The sequence below is a fragment of the Dama dama genome, chromosome 33 (assembly GCF_033118175.1).
Source record: "Dama dama isolate Ldn47 chromosome 33, ASM3311817v1, whole genome shotgun sequence".
Classification (NCBI taxonomy): domain Eukaryota; kingdom Metazoa; phylum Chordata; class Mammalia; order Artiodactyla; family Cervidae; genus Dama; species Dama dama.
The window spans coordinates 10,071,170-10,096,989 of record NC_083713.1 but is presented as its reverse complement, the minus strand read 5'-3'; the positions used below and the strand labels follow the sequence as shown (position 1 = coordinate 10,096,989).

The 25,820-nt window shown below is 39.7% G+C and overlaps 1 protein-coding gene across 1 annotated transcript; it reads left to right on the top strand.

Annotated features, from left to right (window-relative positions):
* Nucleotides 1–1,881: 1,881 nt before the first annotated feature.
* LOC133050751 (actin-related protein 2/3 complex subunit 2-like) lies at nt 1,882–25,820 on the top strand. The gene is made up of 2 exons (XM_061135003.1): nt 1,882–2,131; nt 24,642–25,820. Exons 1-2 carry the CDS (start codon nt 1,882–1,884, stop codon nt 25,595–25,597), a joined length of 1,206 nt encoding a protein of 401 aa, XP_060990986.1. The 3' UTR covers nt 25,598–25,820.

Sequence of the window (25,820 nt, the reverse complement as noted above, 5' to 3'; positions counted from 1 at the left end):
CTTTTTGGAGGGTGTTAGAGGAGAGGTGTATACATGTCCCGCTCCTCTGAACCCTTGGTCTCCATGATATTTGTTTTTGATATAACCAAAAATTCTTTTCAATTTCTCTGATTTGTAGGAGTCATATTTAGTGCCGCTCATGGATTATTATTCTGGTCATTTACTCTTTTAAATTATCCCTCACTTTTTCCGAATACTATTTTTCTTGGATCAGTAGAACATGAACAACTCATTCAGATAAAGTAATCATTTGTTTCCTACTTAAAGCTATCTTTAAAATGCCTCCCCTCACCTCTCCTCTGCTGCTGCTGCTTAACATTAGGAAACAAATGATTACTTTATCTGAATGAGTTGTTCATGTTCTACTGATCCAAGAAAAATAGTATTCAGAAAAAGTGAGGGATAATTTAAAAGAGTAAATAACCAGAATAATAATCCATGAGCGGCACTAAATATGACTCCTACAAATCACAGAAATTGAAAAGAATTTTTGGTTATATCAAAAACAAATATCATGGAGACCAAGGGTTCAGAGGAGCGGGACATGTATACACATCAGTTCAGTTCAGTGGCTCAGTCGTGTCCAGCTCTTTGTGACCCCATGGACTGCAGCACGCCAGACCTTTCTGTCCATCACCAACTCCCGGAGCCTGCTGAAACTCATGTCTGTTGAATCGGTGATGCCATCCAACCATCTCATCCTCTGTCATCCCCTTCTCCTCCTGCCTCCTGTATACATACACATTATCTTAAAGTATAGTTGCTTTGCAATATTGTGTTAATTTCAGATGTACAGCAAAGTGATTCAGTTACATTTCCTTCTTTTTTTGGTTGTTTTCCATTATAAGTTATTATACAATATTGAACATAGTTCCTCGTTCTATACAGTAAATCCTTGTTTTATTTTATATATAGTAGTGTATATCTATTGATCCCATATTCCTAATTTATCCCCCACTCCTTTCCCCTTTGATAACCATAAGTTTGTTTTCTATGTCTGTGAGACTTTCTCTTTTGTGGGTAAATTAATTTGCATTATTTTTCAGATTCCATGTATAAGTGATATAATAGTTGTCTTTGTCTGACTTACTTCCTTCAGTATGATCATCTCTAGGTTCATCCATATTGCTGCAAGTGCCAATAATGCATTCATTTTATGGCTGAATAATATTCAACTGTATAGATGTACCACTTTTTTTGCATTCATCTGTTGATGGACACTTGGTTGTTTCCATGTCTTGGCTTTTGTAAATAGTGTTGCTACGGACATTGGGGTGAGTGTATCTTTTCAATTTAGAGTTTTCATCTTTTCTGGACATATGCCCAAGAGTGGGATTGCTGGATCATATAGCAACTCTATTTTTAGTTTTTTTGGGGAACCTCTATAGTGCTTTCCATAGTCGCTACATAATTTACATTCCCACCAACAGTATAGGAGAGTTCCTCTTTCTCCATCCCTTCCCCAGTGTTTACTACTGATCATTCTGACTGCTGTGAGGTAATTCCTCACTGAGTTTTGATTTGAATTTCTCTAATAATTAGCAATGTTAAGCATATTTTTGTGTGCCTGTTGGCCTTCTGTCATAGACATTCTCTTATATTCATGGAGAAGGAAATGGCAACCCACTCCAGGACTCTTGCCTGGAGAATCCCACGGACAGAGGAGCATGGCAGGCTACAGCCCCTGGGGTCACAAAGAGTCAGACACGACTGAGTGACTAACACACACAAACACACACATATCATATTCAAGGTATTTATTACAGTAATTTGATTTTGCGTAATGGGGGAGCTGGTTAAGCAGACCCTGAAAGGCTGTTATATTCACATCTAAACTGGGAGTTTGAAGTCCACAGCAGGCAGATGGGAAAGAAAGAGAGAATGCAGGAGGAAGCAAGAGCCAGCCAGAAGCCACAGTTTGAGATGGAGCTGACGAGACGCACCTGTGTCGGTTCTAAATGCAGCTGCTCTTGGTGGGGTGGGTTATCCTGCAGTAGGAAACTCATACAAAGACAGGGCTTTCCTCAGGGAGCTAAACACCCACCCCTGGCGCAGGATTTGGAGAAGAAGGAGGAAGCTCCAGCGGAAGGTGAGGCGGTCTCGGCAGCATCCGTGGGCTCGCGCCATCGAGGTGAGCCGGCAGTTCAGTGGCCCCACAGCTGAGCTGCTCTTTGCTTTCTGCCCTCTGCATCCCCCACAGGAACCCCTCTTGGGGGCACTCCCCCGGTGGCCAGTGGTTAAGACTCCAGCTTCCACTGCAGGGGGCAGGGGTTCTATCCCTGGCGGGGAACTAAGGTTCCATGTGCAGCCCCATGCCCACCCCCCTCCACACACACACACACAAAAATCTCTCTTGGGGCCCACCCCAACCCACAGGAAAGGAAAACCAAGAACTCTAGTTCAGGCTAGCCACGTTACCACGTTACAGAATCACCACACTAAACAAAAACAACATTATGGGTATAGCACTGGAAAAGAGGACAAAATACTAGTGGCCAAAATAAAACAGACTCTTCCTGAGGCTAATTAAGGTGCCTGCCAACACACAGCCATTTTCTGTGGGGGTCTTGCTGTCTCCCCGCACGTTGCCAGGTTTGAAGCTCGGGTCATAACCCTACTTCAGGGAGCCTGCCGCCTGCCTCTGTGCTCCGTGGGGAGCAGCGTCCTGGGCCTTTCTCTCTGCTGTTAACTAATCTCCATGCTGGGTTTCTGCTTCTGCTTGGGTACTGCTTGACCTCTCCTCCTCCCAGGTAATTCCCTCTTTAAACTTCCAGCTCTCAAAACTGCCTGTGCCCTTTGTATGAGTCTCCTACTGCAGCTGTAAGATATTACGGCACTAATTTATCTTAGAGTTCACAAGTCTGAAGCGGGTCTCACTGGGCTAAAATGAGGCTGTTGGCAGAGCTTTGTGCCCTCTGGGGGCTTTAGGGGAGAATGCTTTTCTTTTCCTTTTCCTTCTAAAACTGGCCCACATTCCTTGGTTCATGGCCCCCTTCCATCTCCAAAGCCATTGCTGGTCAGTCAGGTCTTTCATGCTGCAGAAGCCTGACACTGACTCTTTTGCCTCCCTCTTCCATATTCAGAGATCCTTGTGTTACATTTAAGTCTCCTTAATTTAATGTTAGATGTTTAGTATCTTCATCTGCAATCTTATTTCCCGCTTGCTGACTAGCCTACCACATTCATGGGTTCCAGAGATTAGGACATGGACGTCTCTAGGGGAGCTGTTGTTCTGGCTATCACATCCTTATCATAGACTGGCCTATTGGTATACTAGAACTTAGGAGCATGTTTCAGACCCTCTGCTTTCCACCTTGCCACAACTCTTACCTTGAGGCAGTGAGCACAACCAACTCTTTATAGGGGCAAACACAATAGGGAGAAAGAAATACAAGGGAAAACATCAATTTTTATTCAGAAATAATTTCCTACCACACAACAGCATTCTGTGTTTCTGAAGATCAGCTGAATGGAGGTTCTAATCTCTCTACAAGACTTTATTGAGCAATAGTCCAGGTTCCCAGGCAATCTAATGGAGTGGCTGGATTCCTGTTGCCCAGGTGATAAATTTCATTATCATTTTCTCCTGGGAACTTTCTTCTCCACCCAGGAGGAAATTCCACTCTTTTTTTTTTTTTGGAAATTCCACTCTTAAGACTCACCATCCAGCTCTCTTCTCATTGCTGTCATTTACCAACATTTACCAACTGCCCGCCCTTTCACTGAAGGCCACAGCACCTCATTCAGTTTTCCTTTTTACCACACTCCAGCAGCTAGTCAAAAATGACATTCTGTAATCACTTTATTTTTAATCATCTACTTCATCCATCTCAACTGCTGTGGAGAGACATTTATTCCTCACTAAATATCCATGTGCTCTTTTAAATTCCTGCCCCATGGCAAATAGATGGGGCCATATGACTACTTCTGGACAAAGGACTGTGAGCCGAAGTGACATGTTTTGCTTCCAGAACAAAGCATCTAAGAATTCAGTACAGTCTTTTCATCCCCTGCCATAGAAACCTGAAGGCTATGTGTTGAAATGGCAGCATGCCAAAATAAAACAGCTTGAGTGATAAATAAAGCTTTGTTTTATTTGAGATTTTATCTGAGATTGGAATCAATCTTTTAAAGCAGAATAGCTTATATTTTCCTGACTAGTACAGCCACTATTCCCAGATTCAAACTCTAGAACTCATCACTGAAAAGTTCCACCTTTGAAACCACTTCTAGAAACTTCACGTTCTTAGTTTATAGACACTGAGCTTTTTGGCTTGCTCACTTGGATCTACCGCTACTTCACTTAACAACTTTCAGTTCATTGACCATTCATCTTGGTCTGTTAGGGTTACTGTAACAAAATACCACAGACTGGGTAGCCTATAAACAAAAATTTATTTCCTACAGTTCTACAGGCTAAAAGTCTGAGATTAAGGTGTCAGCATAGTTGGGGGAGAGCCTTTTCCTGGGTTCATAGCCAACACCTCATCTCTATGTGCTCACAAGGTGGAAAAAAGGGAGCTAGGGAACTCTCTAGAGTTTCTTGTATTATACAAGGGCACTAATTCTATCCATGAGGATCCCATCCTTAAGACTTAAGCATACCCCTCACCCCCAAAACGCTTCTTCCTAATACCATCATCTTTGGAGGTTAGAATTTCAACATGCGAATTTTGACAGGATACAAACATTCATACCCTAGCACCACTCTACTCTCTTCATCTCATCATCTCCTTCCTGAATTTAGTTTCCTCCTTTATCCAGTATATTATAAGCCATCATTTTCACCAGTTTCCTGTCAGTATTCTAATTTACCTTGCCTCATTGTCCTTTTGTAGCACCTGTCAGAGCCCCAAGCTGACAAAGCCCATGCTGGATGAATCCAGCTACCCATCTTCTCTATACTTGTACCCAGGCTGAAGAACACTAATAGAAATAAATCATTTAAAAAAGCAAATTTCTGAGCTGTCAACAGTCCCTGGAAATCCCCGTGTGTCTTTACAGTCAGTTCAGTCTTAAACTTCCTCAAGCCTCTGTCCTTCTGCCTACCCTATTACATGGAACAGGTGAACTCACCATCAGCTTTACACAGAAAGTAACACACTATCAGAGAACTACCATGGCTTTTCAAAAATCAGCTTTACAAAGCTGTCCGCATCTGTCCCCATTCTGCCTTCTTCCCCCCTGTTTCAGTATTGTGTCCCCATCAAAGAACAGTCCTTCTACCTCTGCCCTTAATCACTATCCTCTTCCAGATTCTCAGGAACTTTATGTTGGCAGTTGTCTTTCCTCTGTATAGTGACTTCAGCCTTCTCCTTGATGTGCTTCCTATCATCAAATATCCTCAATCCATTCCATCTTAAGGAGAAAAAACTCACCCTTGATATAACATTCCCTTCCAGCTGTTCTTTTCTTGGCTTTTCTTTACCTCTACCTAACCATTAGGTGATGGAATTCCTCAAGGTGACTCACAAACCCTCTTCTCTTTTCAGTCTATACTCTTTTTAAACTTGCTTACTTGTTTATGTCTTTTATTGAAGTATATTTGACTTATTAGTTTCAAGTATACAACATAGTGATTCAGTATTTTTACAAATTATATGCCATTAAAAGTTATTACAAGGGACTTCCTTGGTGGTCCAATGGCTAAGAATCTGTGCTCCCAATGCAGGGGGCCCGGGTTCAATCCCTGGTCAAGGAACTAGATCCCACATGCCACAAATAAGACCCAGTGCAGCCAAATAAAATAAATATATTAAAAAAAAGTTATTACAAGATAATGGCTATAATTCCCTGTGCTACAATGTATCCTGTTGCTTATGTGTTTTATACACAGTGGTTTGTATCTCTTAATTCCACACCCTTAAGTTAATATACTTTTCTTCCGTTACCTCTCCTCTCTGGTAAGCACGAGTTTTCTGTATCTGTTTTGCTGTACATTCATTTGTGTTTTTTGATTCCACATATAAGTGATAACATACAGTAATTGTCTTTGTCTGATTTATTTAACTAAGAATAATGTTATCTAGGTCCTTCAATGTTACTGCAAATTACAGAATTTCATTCTTTTCCATGGGTGAGTAACATTTCATTAGGTATACACACATACACACACATATATATACATCTTTTTGTATTCATTTGTCTGTTGGTGGACATTTAGGTTGCTCCCATATCTTATCTATAGTAAATAGTGCTGCTATGAAAATTGGGGTGTGTGTATCTTTTGAATTAGTGTGTTCATTGTTTCAGATATGTATCAAGGAGTGAAATTGCTGGATCTTATCGTAGTTCTTGAAATTTGACCTTGGAGTACAAAATGAAGCAGGGCAAAGACTAATAGAGTTTTGCCAGGAGAACGCACTGGTCATAGCAAACACCCTCTTCCAACAACCCAAGAGAAGACTCCACACATGGACATCACTAGATGGTCAATACCAAAATCAGATTGATTATATTCTTTGCAGCCAGAGATGGAGAAGCTCTATACAGTCAGCAAAAACAAGACCAGGAGCTGAGTGTGGCTCAGATCATGGACTCCTTATTGCCAAATTTAGACTTAAATGGAAAAAAGTAGGGAAAACCACTAGACCATTCAGGTATGACCTAAATCAAATCCCTTACAATTATACAGTGGAAGTAAGATATAGATTCAAGGGATTAGATCTAATAGAGTGCCTGAAGAACTATGGATGGAGGTTTGTGACATTGTACAGGAGGCAGTGATCAAGACCATTCCCAAGAAAAAGAAATGTAACAAGGCAAAATGGCTGTCTGAGGAAGCCTTACAAATAGCTGTGAAAAGAAGAGAAGTGAAAGGCAAAGGAGAAAAGGAAAGACATACCCATTTGAATACAGAGTTCCAAAGAATAGCAAGGAGAGATAAGAAAGCCTTCCTCAGTGATCAATGCAAAGAAATAGAGGAAAAACAACAGAATGGGAAAGACTAGAGATCTCTTCAAGAAAATAAGAGCTATCAAGGGAACATTTTACACAAAAATGGACACAATAAAGGACAAAAACAGTATGGAACTAACAAAAGCAGAAGACATTAAGAAGAGGTGGCAAGAATACACAGGAGAACTATACAGAAAAAATCTTAATGACCCAGATAACCACGATGGTGTGATCACTCACCTAGAGCCCAGGCTTCCTGGAATGTGAAGTCAAGTGGGCCTTAGGAAGCATCACTATGAGCAAAGCTAGTGGAGGTGATGATATTCCAGTTGAGCTATTTCAAATCATAAAAGATGATGCTGTGAAAGTGCTACACTCAATATGCCAGCAAATTTGGAAAACTCAGCAGTGGCCACAGGACTGGAATAGGTCAGTTTTCATTCCAATCCCTAAGAAAGGCAATCCCAAAGAATGCTCAAACTACCGCACAATTGCACTCATCTCACACGCTAGTAAAGTAATGCTCAAAATTCTCCAAGGCAGGCTTCAGCAGTATGTGAACTGTGAAATTCTAGATGTTCAAGCTGGATTTAGAAAAGGCAGAGGAACCAGAGATCAAATTGCCAACATCCATTGGATCATCAAAAAAGCAAGAGAATTCCAGAAAAACATCTATTTCTGCTTTATTGACTATGCCAAAGCCTTGACTGTGTGGATCACAATAAACTGTGGAAAATTCTGAAAGAGATGGGAATACCAGACCACCTGACCTGCCCCCTGAGAAATCTGTATGCAAGTCAAGAAGCAACAGTTAGAACTGGACATGGAACAACAGACTGCTTCCAAATAGGAAAAGGAGTATGTCAAGGCTGTATATTGTCACCCTGCTTATTTAACTTATATGTAGAGTACATCATGGGAAATCCTGGACTGGTTGAAGCACAAGCTGGAATCAAGACTGCCGGGAGAAATATCAATAACCTCAGATATGCAGGTGATACCACCCTTATGGCAGAAAGCGAAGAGAAACTTAAGAGCCTCTTGATGAAAGTCAATGAGAGTGAGAAGTTAGCTTAAAACTCAACGTTCAGAAAACTAAGATCATGGCATCTGGTCCCATCACTTCATGGCAATAGATGGGGAGACAGTGGAAACAGTGACAGGCTATTTTCTGTCTGCAGATGCAGACAGAAATCGCTGCAGATGGTGACTGCAGCCATAAAATTCAAAGACACTTGCTCCTTGGAAGAAAAGTTATGACCAACATAGACAGCATATTAAAAAGCAGAGACATTACTTTGCCAACAAAGGTCTGTCTAGTCAAAGCTATGGTTTTTCCAGTAGTCGTGTATGGAAGTGAGAGTTGGATTATAAAGAAAGCTGAGTGCTGAAGAATTGATGCTTCTGAACTGTGGTGTTGGAGAAGACTCTTGAGAGTCCCTTGGACTGCAAGGAGATCTAACCAGTCCATCCTAAAGGAAATGAGTCCCGATTGTTCATTGGAAAGACTGATGTTGAAGCTGAAAGTCCAATACTTTGGCCACCTGATATGAAAACCTGACTCATTGGAAAAGACCCTGATGCTGGGAAAGATTGAAGGTGGGAGGAGAAGGGGATGACAGAGAATGAGATCTTTGGATGGCATCACCGACTCAATGGACATGAGTTTGATTAAACTCCGGGAACTGGTGATGGACAGGGAGGCCTGGCGTGCTGCAGTCCATGGGTTCACAAAGAGTCAGACATGACTGAGTGACTGAACTGAACTGATGGTAGTTCTGTTTTTGGTTTTTCAGTTCTCCATTCTGTTTTCCACAGTGGCTGTGCCAATTTGCATTCCTACCAACAGTGTACAAAGGTTCCCTTTTCACAGACTTCCTTGGCAGTCCAGCGGTTAAGACTCTGTAATTACATTGCAGGGGGCATGAATTTGACCTATGGTCAGAGAGAATCCCACATGCTGTCTGGTGAGGTAAAAAAAAAAATGTTCCCTTTTCTCTACATCTTTGCGAACATTTGTTATTTGGACACCTTTTGACGATAACCATTCTGATAGATGTGAAGTGATATCTCATTTGATTTTGATTTGCATTTCTTTAATTATTAGTGATGTTGAGCTTCTTTCTATGTGCCTGTTGGCCATCTGTAAGTCATCTTTGGGAAAATGTTTATTCAGGTTTTCTGCCCATTTTTTGATTGGTTGTTTGGATTTTTTCATACTGAGTTATAGGGACTGTTTATATCATTTTGGTATTAGACTTTTGTTGGTTATGTCATGTACAAATATTTTCTTCCATTCCATAACATGTCTTTTCCTTTTGTCAGTGGTTTCCTTTGTTGTGAAAAAGCTTTTAAGTTTAATTAGGTCCCATTTGTTTATTTTTGCTTTTATTTCTTTTGCCTTGGGAGAGCAGTCCAAACAACATTGCTGTGATTTACATCAATGAATGCTCCACCTGTGTTCTCTTCTAAGAGTTTTACGGTCTTACATTTAGATCATTAATCCACTTTGACAAAGGATTGTGGCGACTTTGAACTGAAACTTAGGAAATACTTCCCAACAGCCCGCATAAACAACAAGAAGGTTTATAATATCCCAGGATCACAAATGAGAAAACCTCACCTATAAGAAATCAAAACCCCAGATCTGTGCCACATGCAGATGGAGAGTCTAAAATCACATTCCTTGTGTGAAGGGACCTGAAGCTGGGAAATCAACCTGAACAGAGACGTGACTGTTTTGCTCAAGTTGAGAAGAGCAGCACCCTGTAGACTATTTCCCCAGAGGGAACTCTCTTCTAATGACAGTCACAAATGACAAATCATACGTTAAAACAAGCCACTATCTGTGAGAGTCAGCAGATGAAAGAAAGAGGAGCCAGAGCATGAAAGAGAAGAATAACCAGAATAAAATGTTGCCAATATATGTTTTAAAGTTCAAAGCCATGAAGGAAGGAGTATAAAACATAAGGGAAAAAAACAACATGAATAAATGATAAGGATTTTTATAAAGCCAATGAATTTAGAAATCAAATATAATATTCTTTTCCATCTGAAAACCTTTAGTAAATGTTCTTCCCTCTGCCTGGGTACGCATGCCTCACTCTCCACCTGCAAACTCCTACTCATCTTTGCAGTCTCAGCAAAGGGGATCTTTTGCTGACCTGCGAGAAGATGTTGGTTTCCTCTGTAATAAATTCTCATGGCTCCTTCGTTTCCCTTTTTAGCAACATTCATCACTGTAATGATGTCTTGTTCAATGTTTGTCATTCCTAAATGACTATAAACTCCATGATGACAGGTGTGATTTCTGCCTAGTTTTCTACCTTATCCCTAGTAACTAGCACAGTGTCTCTCTACTATGTGGATTATTGATTGAACAACGATATCCTAGAGACATTCCAGTCTACATCTGCTGCCTGGAGTAATGATTAATAATTTCTTTCACTTCCTCTCACTGTTTGAGCAATAAAACTTATACGAATACCCTGATTGTGGGCTGATTGGTTTATTAAACCAAAATGCCTAATTCACTGTCTTCCTCTCTCCTGGCCCTTAAAATCTCATTGAGACCTCTGGTTTCTTTGATCCTCCTCCTTTTCTTTTTATCTGCAAACTCACCTAAACTGTTTTAGCTTACTCTCTTGCCTAGCTGCTTTAGACTGAGCTCTTTCATGAAAAGTATTAATACTCCATATCTCTTGATCCTTTTTTTTTTTTTTCCTATCCAACAACCCTTACAAATCTCTGCTGCTCCTAAGTCACTCCAGTCGTGTCCGACTCTATGTGACCCCATAGACGGCAGCCCACCAGGCTCCGCCATCCCTGGGATTCTCCAGGCAAGAACACTGGAGTGGGTTGCCATTTCCTTCTCCAGTGCATGAAAGTGAAAAGTGAAAGCGAAGTCGCTCAGTGAAGTCACTCAGTTTAGGTCTACCATAAATCCACTTGGTTTCTTTGCTTTGTGTGTGTGTGTGTGTGTGTGTGTGATTTTGCTGTAGCAGCAGAGTGAGTTGATTCCACTGCATATTCACTGTCTCCATTCTTAGTGGACCGTCAAGGCTTCCTAGTAATGTTCCCATGCTACTCCTGTCTCTGAAATCCTGGCAAACTGCAGGTGTATCTCTGCCCTCGCATTGTCACCCTGTACTGGGGTTATGTGATTGTGAATCCAGTTATCCTGCTGAGTAGAATTCCTTGGCAGTGGGGCCCTTCTCTTACTCATCTCTTCCTCTAGCATCTAGCAGATTTCCTGGCACAGAGAAAGTGCCAGAAATAAGTACTTGAACAATGAGTGAATGAGGATGAGAATGAAATGACAAAAAACAAATACAAGAAGCATAAGTGGGAACAATGGAGCATGTGACAAGATTAGCGCCTAATTTATAAACTTTTTAAACCATGGCAAAAGAGACAAGAGTATATTATGTTTCTTCATTTGCCCCAACCTGAACGGACCTAGAGGTTCTCAAACTAAGTGAAGTAAGTCAGACAGAGAAAGACAAATATCATATGATATTGCTTACATGTGGAATCTAAAAAAAAAATGATACAAATGAACTTGTTTATAAAACAGACATAGAGAACAAACTTATGGTTACCAAAGGGGAAAAGGGGGGATAATTAGGAGTTTGGGATTAAAATATACACATGACTATGTATAAAATAAATAACAATAAGTACCTCCTCTCTCTGCCTCCTGAGAAATCTGTGGGTCAAAAAGCAACAGTTAGAACCACACATGGAACAACAGACTGGTTCCAAATAGGAAAAGGAGTATGTCAAGGCTGTATATTGTCACCCTGCTTATTTAACTTATATGCAGAGTAAATACATCATGAGAAATGCTGGGCTGGATGAAGCACAAGCTGGAATCAAGATTGCTGGGAGAAATATCAATAACCTCTGATATGCAGATGACACTACCCTTGTGGCAGAAAGTGAAGAGGAACTTAAGAGCCTCTTGATGAAAGTCAAAGAAGAGAGTGAAAAAGCTGGCTTAAAACTCAATGTTCAAAAAACTAAGATCATGGTATTCAGTCCCATCACTTCATGGCAAATAGATGGGGAAACAGTAGAAACAGTGACAGACTATTTTCTTGGGCTCCAAAATCACTGCAGATGGTGACAGCAGCCATGGAATTAAAAGACACTTGCTCTTTGGAGGAAGAGCTATGACAAATGTAGACAGCATATTAAAAAGCAGAGATATTACTTTGCCAACAAAGGTCTGTATAGTCAAAGCTATGGTTTTTCCAGTAGTCTTGTATGGATGTGAGAGTTGGACCATAAAGGAAGCTGAGCACTGAAGAATTGATGCTTTTGGATTGTGGTGTTGGAGAAGACTCTTGAGAGTCCCTTGGACTGCAAGGAGATCCAATCAGTCCATCCTAAAGGAGATCAGTCCTGAATATTCATTGGACGGACAGATGCTGAAGCTGAAGCTCCAATACTTTGACCACCTGATGTGAAGAACTGACTCGTTGGAAAAGACCCTGATGCTGGGAAAGATTGAGGGCAGGTGGCAAAGGGGATGACAGAGGATAAGATGGTTGGATGGCATCACTGGCTCAATGGGCATGAGTTTGAGCAAGCTCCGGGAGTTGGTGATGGACAGGGAGGCCTGGTGTGCTGCAGTCCATGGGGTCACAAAGAGTCGGACACGACTGAGCAACTGAACTGAACAGAACTGAACCTATTGTATGGGCTTCCCAGGTGGTTCAGTGGTAAAGAATCCACCTTCCTTGAGTTGGGAAGATCCCAGGAGGAGGAAATGACAATTCACTCCAGTATTCTTGCTGGGACAGTCCCATGGGCAGAGAATCCTGGTGAGTTACAGTCCATGGGGTCGCAAAGAGTCAGATATGACTGAGTGACTGAGCAGGCACATACCTACTGAAGCACTAGGAACTATATTCAAAATCTTATAATAGCCTATAATAGAAAGAATCTAGAAAAGAATATATCTACACATATATGTGTGTGACTATATATATATATATATATATATATATATATATGAATCACTTTGCTGTACACCTCAAACTAACACAGCATAAAAATTTAAGAGTGTATTTTTCTTATTTATAAGTTATGTAATATGAGATAGCATAATAATTAAAGCTGTAGATACATCATACTAGGATTTAGTTGTATTTTTATGCTTACATCTAACTGACTTTATATTCCTCTGTGTTGTCTGTTCTGAGGCGCCAAATGACACTGAGATCAAGGATATCTGAAAATTCTGTCACTGGAGGTTGCCAGTTCATATATTTCCAAATACACTCTCAGTCTTACAAAATGTTTTCAGTTTTGCTGAATTGTCGTAGTTCCTACCCTAGGAAGAGCTCCTTCCTACATTTCCAACCATCGGTGCCATCATCTGGAAGTTCTCATCCTGGTTCTTATCCTGGTTGTCCAGTACCTGTCCATCCTGTTCTATCTCTGCTGACACTTCTGTTCCTAATTGTGGTCTGGCTCTTGAACATTGGTAATTTTACATTTTTCTAGCCTCTCTCCTTATCACCCATCTTCTATACTCATGGATGATCCTGAATTTGACAGTCATAAGGTCTTTATCTCTTGGATGCAGATTAATTCTTTTCTGAGCAAATCCTAATCATAGTCCAAATAAAGTATCTTAAAGCAATCAGCCTTATCCTAAATTGCCAAGAAATGAGACCAATTCAAAAAATGTTTTTAAGTAACTGTATTCTTTGTCTCAAAAAGAGGGGCTAATAGTTCATTAAAACATATTCTCTCATTAGGATTTAGGTGAAACAATTGTCTAGCAACTCAAGAGGTATGTTTTTTGTTGTGGTAATGTTAAGTGGTGACCATCACTGAGGAACAGCTTAAATTCACCCAACTGAGGAGATTCTATTCCTAGATCCTACTATTCTGCCAGCAAGAAACATAAGCTGGAGAGAGAAGAGGTGAAATTAGAGACCGCTAAGTAATCTTTGGCAACTCTGTGGGCCACATCTAGGTGTACTGAAGAGAAGGGCCATATTTATGTGGAATATACTACTTTTTACTCATATATCTGTGCCGTCACATGTTTATTAGTCAGTACCTAAAACATGAGAGACAGGGTGATATAGTAGGGAGAGCATTCAAACTGGCCTGGATTCTAGTTGATTCTGCCTTTCTTTATGTGTGACCTTTGACAAGTCACCAAATTTCTCTGAGACCTTGTCTTCATCTGTAAAATGGGAAGAATAATACTTACTTCACTGGGTTGTTAATACAGTAAATTTTTTAAAAAGATATTTAAAAGTATCTGAACATCTGGCATGAAAGACGCAATTATTAAAAACAAGTTTTCATTAAAATTTCATTTTGTCTTATTATTCATCTACATGATCTTGGTCTCAGGACTTCAAGTTGGAGAAGGAAATGAAGTGGGTTTTTATTTCAGTTTGAGAAATATGGAACTGGGCTGGTTTGCCAGTAGGACTAGGCTATTTAGATGAGTCTATTTGATTTCAGGATGTTGTCCAGCCTCATCCTTCACCAGCCTGAGTACTGCTTGTTCCAGAAGTGCATTGCTGAAAGAGTGGAGTCATACAAAGTCAGGCATGGGTGTCTCAGGAAAGTAATGCCAGGACACAGTTTTGGAAACATGGTCTGATAGTCATCCAATAACACTTATTAGTATTCTGTGCATAGAAACAACTAGACAATGTGAGGTGATGCAACAGAACAGATCAAATTGAATTTTACAGCATGAAAAATTTTTTTGGAGTTGACTAATTACTATTAAATATTGCTAAAGATCAGAGTCTACTTCCTTCATTTTATGGATGAAGAAATGGTAGTCTGGAGAAATAACATGGCCACTTTACTGACAATCCAGTATATTTGCCACTAAACTCTTCTGGTGGTACAATTTCTGCTTCATGTAGAAATAAAGAAGTTGTCCAAATTTTACATAGAGACAACTCAAAAAGATCTATTAACCAATGTAATCATTTCTGGTTACATAAAGAAAACTAAATTTGTTACTATAAAAAAAAACTTTCCTATAAAGTTTGGAAACTTTACTAGGAATTATTCTTGGTACTTATATGGCAATTTCTCCCTGTAGAATGTGGCCATCCCCTGAACAAATGCTGAAGTTATTGAAATGACTGGATTCAGGGGGCACAAATCCGGAAATATATTAGGCAAGATGTTTCTCTGGGCAGCCTGGATTTCAAACCCATAAGACATGCGTAGGAAGAGTCTGTTGGGATCAGAAAGAAAATGGGAGTTTATGACGTTTAGAGAAAATAGAAAGCATGTGATGAGCAAGTAATAAATGCTATGTTCCCATCCATGTTTGTTTTTCTTGACTCCTTAGGATTCTCAATAAAATTTCACAAAGGCCTCATTTCAAGATAGAGGAGAAAATATTTCCTTCTAAAAATTTTTAAACATAAATTTCAGACTCTCAAGCAAAAGTCAGAGGCCTAAGAGGTTGACTGGACTCTAACCAAAATTTGCCTCACTTACTCAAATTCTTACTGGCAAAAGGCCAAGGATAGCTAGCTCTCTCAACATGCCTATCTGGGGTTTCTGTTTTCTTTACTTTCTGATTACTTCTCAGGTGCTGGTATATAATATTGTAGGAAATATAGAGGAATAATCTGTATTAAAGACATGTTTTTACAACACCTTTGAATTAACTGAGAAATTATATTTCCTGCCTTTCAAATCTCATTGATTTATAGCCAGGACTAAGGGGAAAAGCTATGCATATTGTGAGGTGTAAGAAAAGCAGGCAGGCAGTGTTAGAATCAGAGGTCAGCAGATAAGAAGTAAAGGAGTTTGTGGTATCGTGGCCATGCAGCAGGTGTGAATTTGTGTCCAGGGATGAATGCATGTCCAGGTATCTTCAGCCAGTCGGGTAATCTTCATTTGTTTTACCAACATGACGTTGCCTGCAGCATCCATCCTGCCTTTAGCCTCTACACTATTTTCTTGGGTTTTATCTGACAGTGGCCCCAAAACTGTCAAACAGGCTCCTTAACAGGCCTGCATGCCACCTTCTGCTGACACTGTCTCACAAGATCCCGCTGCTGCATGGACAATGCCTTTTCCAGGACTCCAGTCAATCTTCTGCTGGACGTGAGCCCACAACATCCCATCTGCTGGGGAGGCACTCGTCTCCGCTTGGCCACTCTGTCCTAGGAGGAACAGACCCCCTCTTCCCAAGGCCCACGTAACCACCAGGCTAGAGAGGGGGGAATAATCCCACAAACCTAAGAACTAAGGTATGCTCCTAAATGCCTATTACCTATCCCAGGATTTGCTTCTTTTCTAGAGTTCTCAAAGTAGGACTGTTCATTTCTTCTAAAGAAACTGTAACCTCAAGCTGTGGACCTGCCCTCTAAGCCCCAGGACATTTGATTTAAAAAAAAAAAAAAAAATGCAATTGCCTGGCTTAAGAAAATGTGATTCCTTTAGCCCTCCCTGGTGCTACCATGGATGCTGCATATTGAGGGTATAATTGACCTATGGTGATGGCTTTCAGACTGAAGCAAGCATCAGGATTACCTGAAGTTTCTCTTTAAAGAGATTACTGGACACAAACTCCAGAGTTTCCAATTCAGTTGGTCTGGTGTAGCGCCTGATAATTTGAATTTTCACAGGTTCTCATGTGATCCTGATGCTGTTGGCCCAGGAATCACATTTTGAAAACCACTGGCCTGGTGTGTGGTGAGATCTAGACAAAATCACAACAAAATACAGTGACCCAACATCAGAATGCCTGGAGCTCTCACTCATCCCTGCTGCTCCCATAAATATCACATAATGAGGGTATATTTGGCAAAAAAAAAATGTTAAGCTATTTTTCAGTAAGATAAAAATATTTTAAACTGACAACATTCAGACAGAATATCACACTGTAAGACAAAAAATTCACTAAGAAAGCTGCCAAGCATCACCATGGCACCATTATATTCAAATCCTCACAGAGAACAAAGTGCATTGTTTTCCAGACTCAAACAAAACAGTGGTCCTCGAATCCTGCTGTCCACTATTTTCCCTTTGATATCAAGGAGTGAATTGAGTATTTTTTTCTTTAGAGGTCCCTTACTTCTTTTAAATCCTGAATTTAGCTCAGACTCTGCTTAGAGGTAAGCTGAATGCAAAAGGACAATAAAGAAAGTTGACATCATAAGGTAGACAAATATAGTAGAATCAGCAGAAAAGCAGATTATTTCCTTCTCTTGTGTAGGATGACTCTGTAATATAAATAGCATCACTATTTATTACCATAGATTCACCTGCTCTTAAAAATGGTCTAGAAGTTGTGATCTGTGATATTCAGGAAGGTAAACTGGGGAAGGAAATGCTTCTGGCCATGTCTTACAGCTGTTGATGGATTCTGGCCCTTGGTGTGGCTATGTTTACCGTCGCTGAGAACCAATCTTACCCTCTGTCACACACATCAGCCTGCCTGAAGAGATTAAGAACGTGGAGCACACCCATCAAGGCAAGGGGCTTTTGCGGTGTCCCAGGATCTAATGCTCAGAGCATTTAAAAGCTCAAAGACAGGCTGCAAGATCACAACCATGTCTTCATGACTCCTAGCGATTCATGGGGTCGCAAAGAGTCAGACACGAATGAACTGAACTGAATCTTTCCAAAGACAAGTGGTCAAGAACTGGAAAGCAGTGATTCTAATTCTGTGGGAAGAGCAGATGATTTAGGCCTCCAGGAGAGGAGAGAACCCCTCAGAGTGCAGGAAAGGTCTGTTCTGTGTGTGGACAGGGCAGGGAGATTGCAAATTGAGCCATGCCTCAGAGTTGCCAGGTGACCCAGATACCTTGTCAAAATGCCCACTTTGAAAACAAAACACAACCTGAGTTGGAATGTTTCTGTTACTTTGCTTCTTTCCATCCCAGAAATGAAATCAGATTCCTTCTCATGGCTGAGTCCTATTTCTGGTCATCGAATTACTGAGTGGGACATCATCTCAAATAGGAGACTGAGCCCCAGCGTGCCCAGTATCCATTAGCCATCACGTGGAGTGCATTAATAAACCCAAGTAGAGGTATGATATTACACTGAAAATGCATTGGGAGGATTTTTACTATCATTCTAACTTTGTGAGTGTGCCAACAACATCTCTTTCAACTCGAGGTAAACTAAGCTAGGTATTTAGAGAGATTAAGTTTTTCAGGCCCAGACTAGGTCACCCCTGAAGGCACTTGTGCAGGGAGAAATAAGCCTCTGTGGGTCTTTAATGTTCATCCTTCAAGTAGAATATATGGACGTATGTAAAAACACATCATGATCAAGAAATAGAGTTCATACCAGGAATGTATATATGTTCTTGTGTATGTATGTGGAAATAAGCAGTACATATCCTTAAAAATACATACTTTAGTCTTTGGTTTATAAATTTTACATAAATTGTACAAATTCACTTATTTTTTCACTCTACATTATGTTTTCAGTTTAGAATAACACTTTTTCCTTCTCACTTCTGCCTGAGTCATGATTCCAGTAATAAATGTAGTATTAATATATACCTCCAATTATTCAGATCTTGTAAATTTAATAAAATTTTGTAGTCTTATGTTTAACTTTTAGAGAATTTTCTAGACTTTCTTTATGTATTCATTGTTGATTTATGTAGTCTTCTTAGTTTTTGGGTTTTTTTGTTACTACTGTGATATCTTACCTTCTACTTGTTGGAAAGTGGAATGCCACAAATTTTTATATGCTCATTTTCTACCCTATTTCTTATTTCTTTTTAGTTATGTACTTTTGAACTTTTATTGGCCAGGACCTGCAGTGTTCTGTTCCAGTGATAAGGAGAATCTTCATCTTGTTCCTGAATGTAAAGGGAACGCTTTTTAAGTTTTTCCATTAATATGATTCTTGCTAAAGGTTTTTTGATAATTTTATCAAAGTAAGGGTCTTCCTTCCCATTTCTAGTTTTGTTAAGAGCTTTTTAACATATATAGATTTTGAATGTAATGAGATTATTTTTCTGCATCTATTCCTGGAGAGAAAAGCTATGACCAACCTAGACAGCATATTAAAAAACAAAGACATTACTTTGCTGACAAAGGTCCATCTAGTAAAATCTATGGTTTTTCCAGTAGTTATGTATGGATGCAAGATTGGACCATAAAGAAAGCTGAGCACTAAAGAATTGATGCTTTTGAACTGTGGTGTTGGAGAAGACTTTTGAGACTCCCTTGGACTGCAAGGAGATCCAACCAGTCCATCCTAAAGGAAATGAGTCCTGAATGTTCATTGGAAGGACTGATGCTGAAGCTGAAACTCCAGTAACTTGGCCACCTGATGTGAAAAACTGACTCATTGGAAAAGACCCTGATGCTGGGCAAGATTGAAGACAGGAGGAAAAGGAGATGACAGAGGATGAGATGGTTGGATGACATCACCGATTCAATGGACATGAGTTTGAGCAGGCTCTGGGAGTTGGTGATGGACAGGGAAGCCTGGCGTGCTGCAGTCCATGGGGTCACAAAGCATCAGACACGACTGAGCAACTGGACTCATTGAGATGCCAGAGGATGAGATGGCTGGATGGCATCACCAATTCAATGGACATGAGTTTGAACAGGCTCCAGGAGCTGGTGATGGACAGGGAAGCCTGGCGTGCTGCAGTCCATGGGGTCACAAAGAGTTAGACATGACTGAGCAACTGGACAGACTGAGTTGGTCATATGCCTTCCCTCCTTAGACTTTACCTTCCTGGCATGAACTCTACTTGATCAAGATGTTTTGTTGCTCTTCTTATCCTTGTTATTATTATTTATAGCACACTGGGTTCTATTATTTGATACCTTGTTTAGTATTTTTGCATCAATGTTATATATATAATTGCCCATAATTTCCTTTGCTTCTCCCATCCTTATTATATTTTGTATGAAGAGAATACTAGTGTTATAAAATTAATTGAATAGCTTTCCCAGTAATTGGAAATTATGGGCTTTAGCCAGTTTTTAAAGTTTTTAAAAAAATAGTTGATTAAATTTTCTTAGTACTTATTGATCTATTCAAGTTTTCTTTCACTTGGCCAATTTTAAAATTTTATCTTCAATATTTTCATTTCATTAATTTTTCAAGTTCATTAGTTCATTTATGGTATTCTTTCATAATTAAAAAAATCTGTTATCCTTTTGACTATTTTAACTTTTTTGTCCCATATATTATTATTTACATCTTCCTCCCCTTTTCTCTTAATAAGCCTTCATTCATTTCTAAACATTTTGAGATCTTCCTCCTGATGTTTCTTTTAATTATTTCCATTATTGAGAGAAGGACAACTCAATAGAGTGAGCAAGAGTTACACTAAAAGACACTCAACATAGTTACATGCATATATGTGTGTATACATATGCATGTATATGCATATATAGGTAAGCATTATGTATATGTATATACATAGATGTGTGAATATAATATAGGAAGACAGCACTTTTTTATGGAAGTTAGTTGAAAATGTTTAATAACAGAATAGATTTTTTATCAACATTAGTATCTATTTACATAATTAAGATGTGATCCATTAAAAATATTTTACTTAGGCTAAGTGACCTTTTTTTACCACCAGTTTTTTTTTTATTTCTTTTATTGTGGTAAAAACACCTAACAAGATCTACACACCCCCCAACAAATTTTAAGTGCATAATATATTATTGTTTTCTGTAGGTAGTGTTTAGCAGATCTCTAGAGCTTATTCATCTTGCTCAGCTGAAACTTTACCCCTGTTGATTAGTAACTCATTTCCCCCTCCCCCAACCCCTGGCAACCAGTGTCCCACTCTTTGATTCTATGAATTTGACTATTTTAGGTATCTCCTATAAGTGGAATCATGCTGTATTTGTCTTTCTGTGACTGGCTTATTTCACTTTACATGGTGCCCTCAAGGTTCATCCATGTTGTTATATATTGCAGAATTTCCTTCTTTGTAAAGATAAATAGTATTCCACTGTATATATATATACCACATTTTTAATCCATTCATCTGTCAATGTCCATTTAGATTGTACCCGTGTCTTGGTTGTTGTGAACAGTGCTGTGATGAATTTGTTGTTGTTTAATCACTAAGTCCTGTCTGACTCTTTTGCAACCCCATGGACTGCAGCACACCAGGCTTCTCTGTCCATGGGATTTCCCAGGCAAGAACACTGGAGTGGGTTGCCATTTCCTTCTCCAGAAGATATCACTTTTCTATTGAAAAGAAGTTATGTAAATGCAGTCAATTTTATTTACAATTTATTTAATTTGTTGTTGTTCAGTCTCTCAGTCATGTCCGACTCCCTGCTGCCCAATGGACTGCAGCACACAGCCTGCTGTCCTTCATTACTCTCTCCCAGAGTTTGCTCAGACTCATGTCCATTGAATTGATGATACCGTGCAACCATCTCATACTGTCTCCCTCTTCTCCTCCTGCCCTCAATCTTTCCCAGCATCAGGATCTTTTCCAATGAGTCAGTTCTTTGGATTGGGTGGCCAAAGTATCGGAACTTCAGCTTCAGCATCAGTCCTTCCAATGTGTATTCAGGGTTGATTTCCTTTAGGACTGACTGGTTTGATCTCCTTGCTGTCTAAGGGACTGTCAAGAGTCTTCTCCAACACCACAGTTTGAAAGCATCATTTCTTTGGTGCTCAGCCTTCTTTATGGTCCAACTATCACATCTGTACATGACTACTGGAAAAACTTTAACCTTGACTATATGGATCTTTTCCACCAAAGTGATGTCTCTGCTTTCTAATATGCTGTCTAGGCTTGTCATAGCTTTTCTTTAAAGGAGCAAGCATCTTTTAATTTCATGGCTGCGGTCACTGTCCACAGTGATTTTGAAGCCCAAGGAAATAAAGTCTGTCACTGTTTCTGCTTTTTCCAATCTATTTGCCGTGAAGTGATGGGACTGGATGCCATGATCTTCAGTCTTTGTTCTCCCCATTTTCTCCTACATCCCCAAGCCTCCATATGGCATCATTTTTCTTCCACATTTAGAATGGGTCTTTTGGTGACTGGTTCTCTCAGCTTTATCTGAAAATGTCCTTGTTTAATGTTTATTTTTAATTGGTTATGGAATTTTTTTCCAGCCCTTCAAAGCTATCGTTTCATTGTCTTCTGGCTTTTTTTAATTAAATTTTTAAATTATTAAATTTTAAAATTATTAAAAATTTTTAAAATTCAGCTATGAATTATATTGTTTTCTGTGTGTGTGTGGCAGTGAAAGTGAAAGGGTTAACCACTCAGTCATGTCCGACTCTTTGCGACCCCATGGACTGTAGCCCACTAGGCTCCTCTCTCCATGGGATTCTCCAGGTAAGAATGTAGTTGGTTGCAATTCCTTTCTCTAGGGGATCTTCCCGACCCAGAGACTGAACCTGGGTTGCCTGCATTTCAGATGGTCTCTTCCACCTTCTGAGCCACAAGGGAACCCCCCTGTGTGTGACAGTAGGTAGGGCAGGTAATCTGTTTTTAAGATTTTTTCCTCTTTCTACTTGTTTTAGCAGCTTTACGGTTATATTCCTTAGTATTTTTCCTCTATGTTTATTCTTCTTTGTTTATCATTCTTTTGAACCTGTAGCTTGTTACTGTTTTTGAAAAATTATCAGTCATCATCTCTTCAAACATTTCTGTCCCATTTTCTTTCTCCTTTTTGGAATACCAATTCCGTGAATATCAGACTGTCCCACTGCAAGTTCTGTCTTTTACATTGTTTTCTCTACTTACCATTCTTCTCTCTGTCCTTCAGTTTGGACATTTCCTTGTGGTATATATCTATTCATCATATTCATCAATCCTTTCTTAAGCTGTCTGTAATTTGCCTTGAAAGCAATCCATTGCTTCACCATTGTACTTCTCAGTTCTAGAATTTCTATTCAGCTATTTTGTATAGTTTTTTGTTCTCTGTCAAAATTCTAAATCTTGTTTGTAGTTCCTTGAAAATGTTGTGTTATTTTTAAAACAGTACCGTATCTGATAGTATCTGTATCTTTGTGCATCTTTTTCTATTGTCTGTTATTTCAGCATGTTTTCTAGTATGCCTAGTTTTTTAGATTGAGTGCTTGCATTGACTCTGAAAAATTGTAGAAAATTTTGAGGCCAGACTGTTGCTGTTTTTCTTCCAAAGAAGATTTACCCTTGCAGGCAAGAGTCCAGGGGTACAAGTGATCTCAGATTATTTTAACTCAGTCTAGTTGTTTGGTGATTTGAAGCTGGCTTTTGTATTTTAGTTCACTTATTCCTCAAGTGTAGCATTTGGGGATGCCACCTGAAGCTGGGGGTGTTACTAGTCCCATTTACCACTCAGTTAGTCTTGAACTTCAGTCTTTATGCTGCTAACCTTATGAGTCTATGAAAAGCTCATTTCAGCTTTTGGCCTAATCAGCTGATTCTTCAGTAATTAATAGATGATCCTAATAGCAGGCTTCCTATCTGTATTTCTTCTCCTGGGCCTTGGTGCTACGATTCTTCCCAGGCTCTCTGATGCCAGTTTTTCTAGTTGTTCTCAGAAAGTGCGTAGATTGCAATCACCAGGTTCACCATTACAGGAAAAATACATAATTTTTAAACCTTGCAAGACATTAATACTGCTGTTTTATATCATTCATTGTTTATATAGGTTTACCTACATATTCTTCATTTTATTCGTCTATAGATGCTTTGAATTTTCTTTACTGTGAGTGTATTTTGATAAATGCTTTCATTTTTGTCACAAAATGACTATTTTGCCTTTATTCTTAAAAATATTGTTGCCAAATCTAGTTTGACTATTATTTTTCAGCATAACAGAGATGCCACTCTACTTCCTTTTAGCTTCCATTGTTGCTGTAAAAATCAGCTGTAAGTTTTCCTGTTGGTTGTTTGGATTTCTTGAATATATAAAAAGGTGTCTTTCATAAATTCTATACATGGCTTGGTTGCTATCTTTGAAAATATTGATCAGTCTCTCCTTTCATCTGAGACTCCAGTTGATTGTTAGACCTTCTATTCTGTCCATTAACTATATTACCCTCTCTTTTATATATTCTATCATTTTATCTCCCAGGGCTGCATTTTGTATATTTTCTTCCTTATACCAATTCTCTCTTCAACTGTTTGTAATCTGCTCTTTTACCTATCCACTGAGTTCTTAATTTGGTTCATTGTAGTTTTGAGTGCTAGAGGCTTTGGTTTCTTTTGGATATAATCTATCAGTTTTTAGGTTCTTCTTCCTTGCAAACTTTTCCCTCCAGATTTGTCTTATTTATTTAAACATAGTTGTTTTATAGTCTATGACTGACAATTCTGGTATCTGAAGGTTTATAGATCTGTTTCTTTTGTCTGCTGTTTTTTCCAGTTCTTGTTTGTGGTGTTCTATTTATTGGTTATTCTTGTCTGCCTTGTAGCCATTGTACTTAAAAAATATTACAGAAAATTCTGAGATCTAGAATAAAGTTACTTTTTTCCAGAGAAAATTTAAATTGGCTTCTAACGGATACCTAGGAACATTAATTGTATCACTGTAAGGTGCCACCCTGAGGCAAGTTCAAGACTTAAGGTCCCTCCGTCTGTTGCAATTATGGAAACGTACACTATTATATGTATATGTGCCGATTTGTTTCCTGTTAACCCCAGTCTCAGAGTCTTTGAGATCCCAGCTTATCGAGAAAAGTCTAGCATTAGATTCCTCACCTTGTCTGACACTGAGCTTTTTTTCTGATCTTCTCATTCAAATGAAGTTATCAAAATGAAAGTTCAGGTCGGTGAGGCGGCAGCGGCGGCTCGGCAGGCGGATTCAGGCTTCAGGGGCCAGCCGCCGCCACGATCCTGCTGGAGGTGAACAACCGCATCACCGAGGAGACGCTCGCGCTCAAGTTCGAGAAGGCGGCCGCCGGAAACAAACCAGAAGCTGTAGAAGTAACATTTGCAGATTTCGATGGAGTCCTCTATCATATTTCAAATCCTAATGGAGACAAAACAAAAGTGATGGTCAGTATTTCTTTGAAATTCTACAAGGAACTTCAGGCACATGGTGCTGATGAGTTATTAAAGAGGGTGTACGGAAGTTACTTGGTAAATCCAGAATCAGGATACAATGTCTCTTTGCTATACGACCTTGAAAATCTGCCTGCATCCAAGGGTTCCATCGTGCATCAGGCTGGCATGTTGAAACGAAACTGTTTTGCCTCTGTCTTTGAGAAATACTTCCAGTTCCAAGAAGAGGGCAAGGAAGGGGAGAACAGGGCAGTTATCCATTATAGGGATGATGAGACCATGTATGTTGAGTCAAAAAAGGACAGAGTCACAGTAGTCTTCAGCACAGTGTTTAAGGATGACGACGATGTGGTCATTGGAAAGGCGTTCATGCAGGAGTTCAAAGAAGGACGCAGAGCCAGCCACACAGCCCCACAGGTCCTCTTCAGCCACAGGGAACCTCCCCTAGAGCTGAAAGATACCGATGCCGCCGTGGGTGACAACATCGGCTACATTACCTTCGTGCTGTTCCCTCGCCACACCAGCGCCCGTGCTCGAGACAACACCATCAACCTGATCCACACGTTCCGGGACTACCTGCACTACCACATCAAGTGCTCTAAGGCCTATATTCACACACGTATGCGGGCAAAAACATCGGACTTCCTCAAGGTGCTGAACCGAGCACGCCCAGATGCCGAGAAAAAGGAAATGAAAACAATCACGGGGAAGACGTTTTCATCCCGCTAACTCTTGGGAACAGGAAGAGGAAGCGGCTGGCAACTGAAGGCTGGAACACTTGCTACTGGATAATCGTAGCTTTTAATGTTGCACCTCTTCAGGTTCTCAAGGGATTCTCCGTTTTGGTTCCATTTTGTACACGTTTGGAAAATAATCTGCAAAAACGAGCTGTGCTTGCAAGGACTTCATGGTTCCCAAGAATTAAAAAAAAAAAAAAAAGAATTCCACTTGA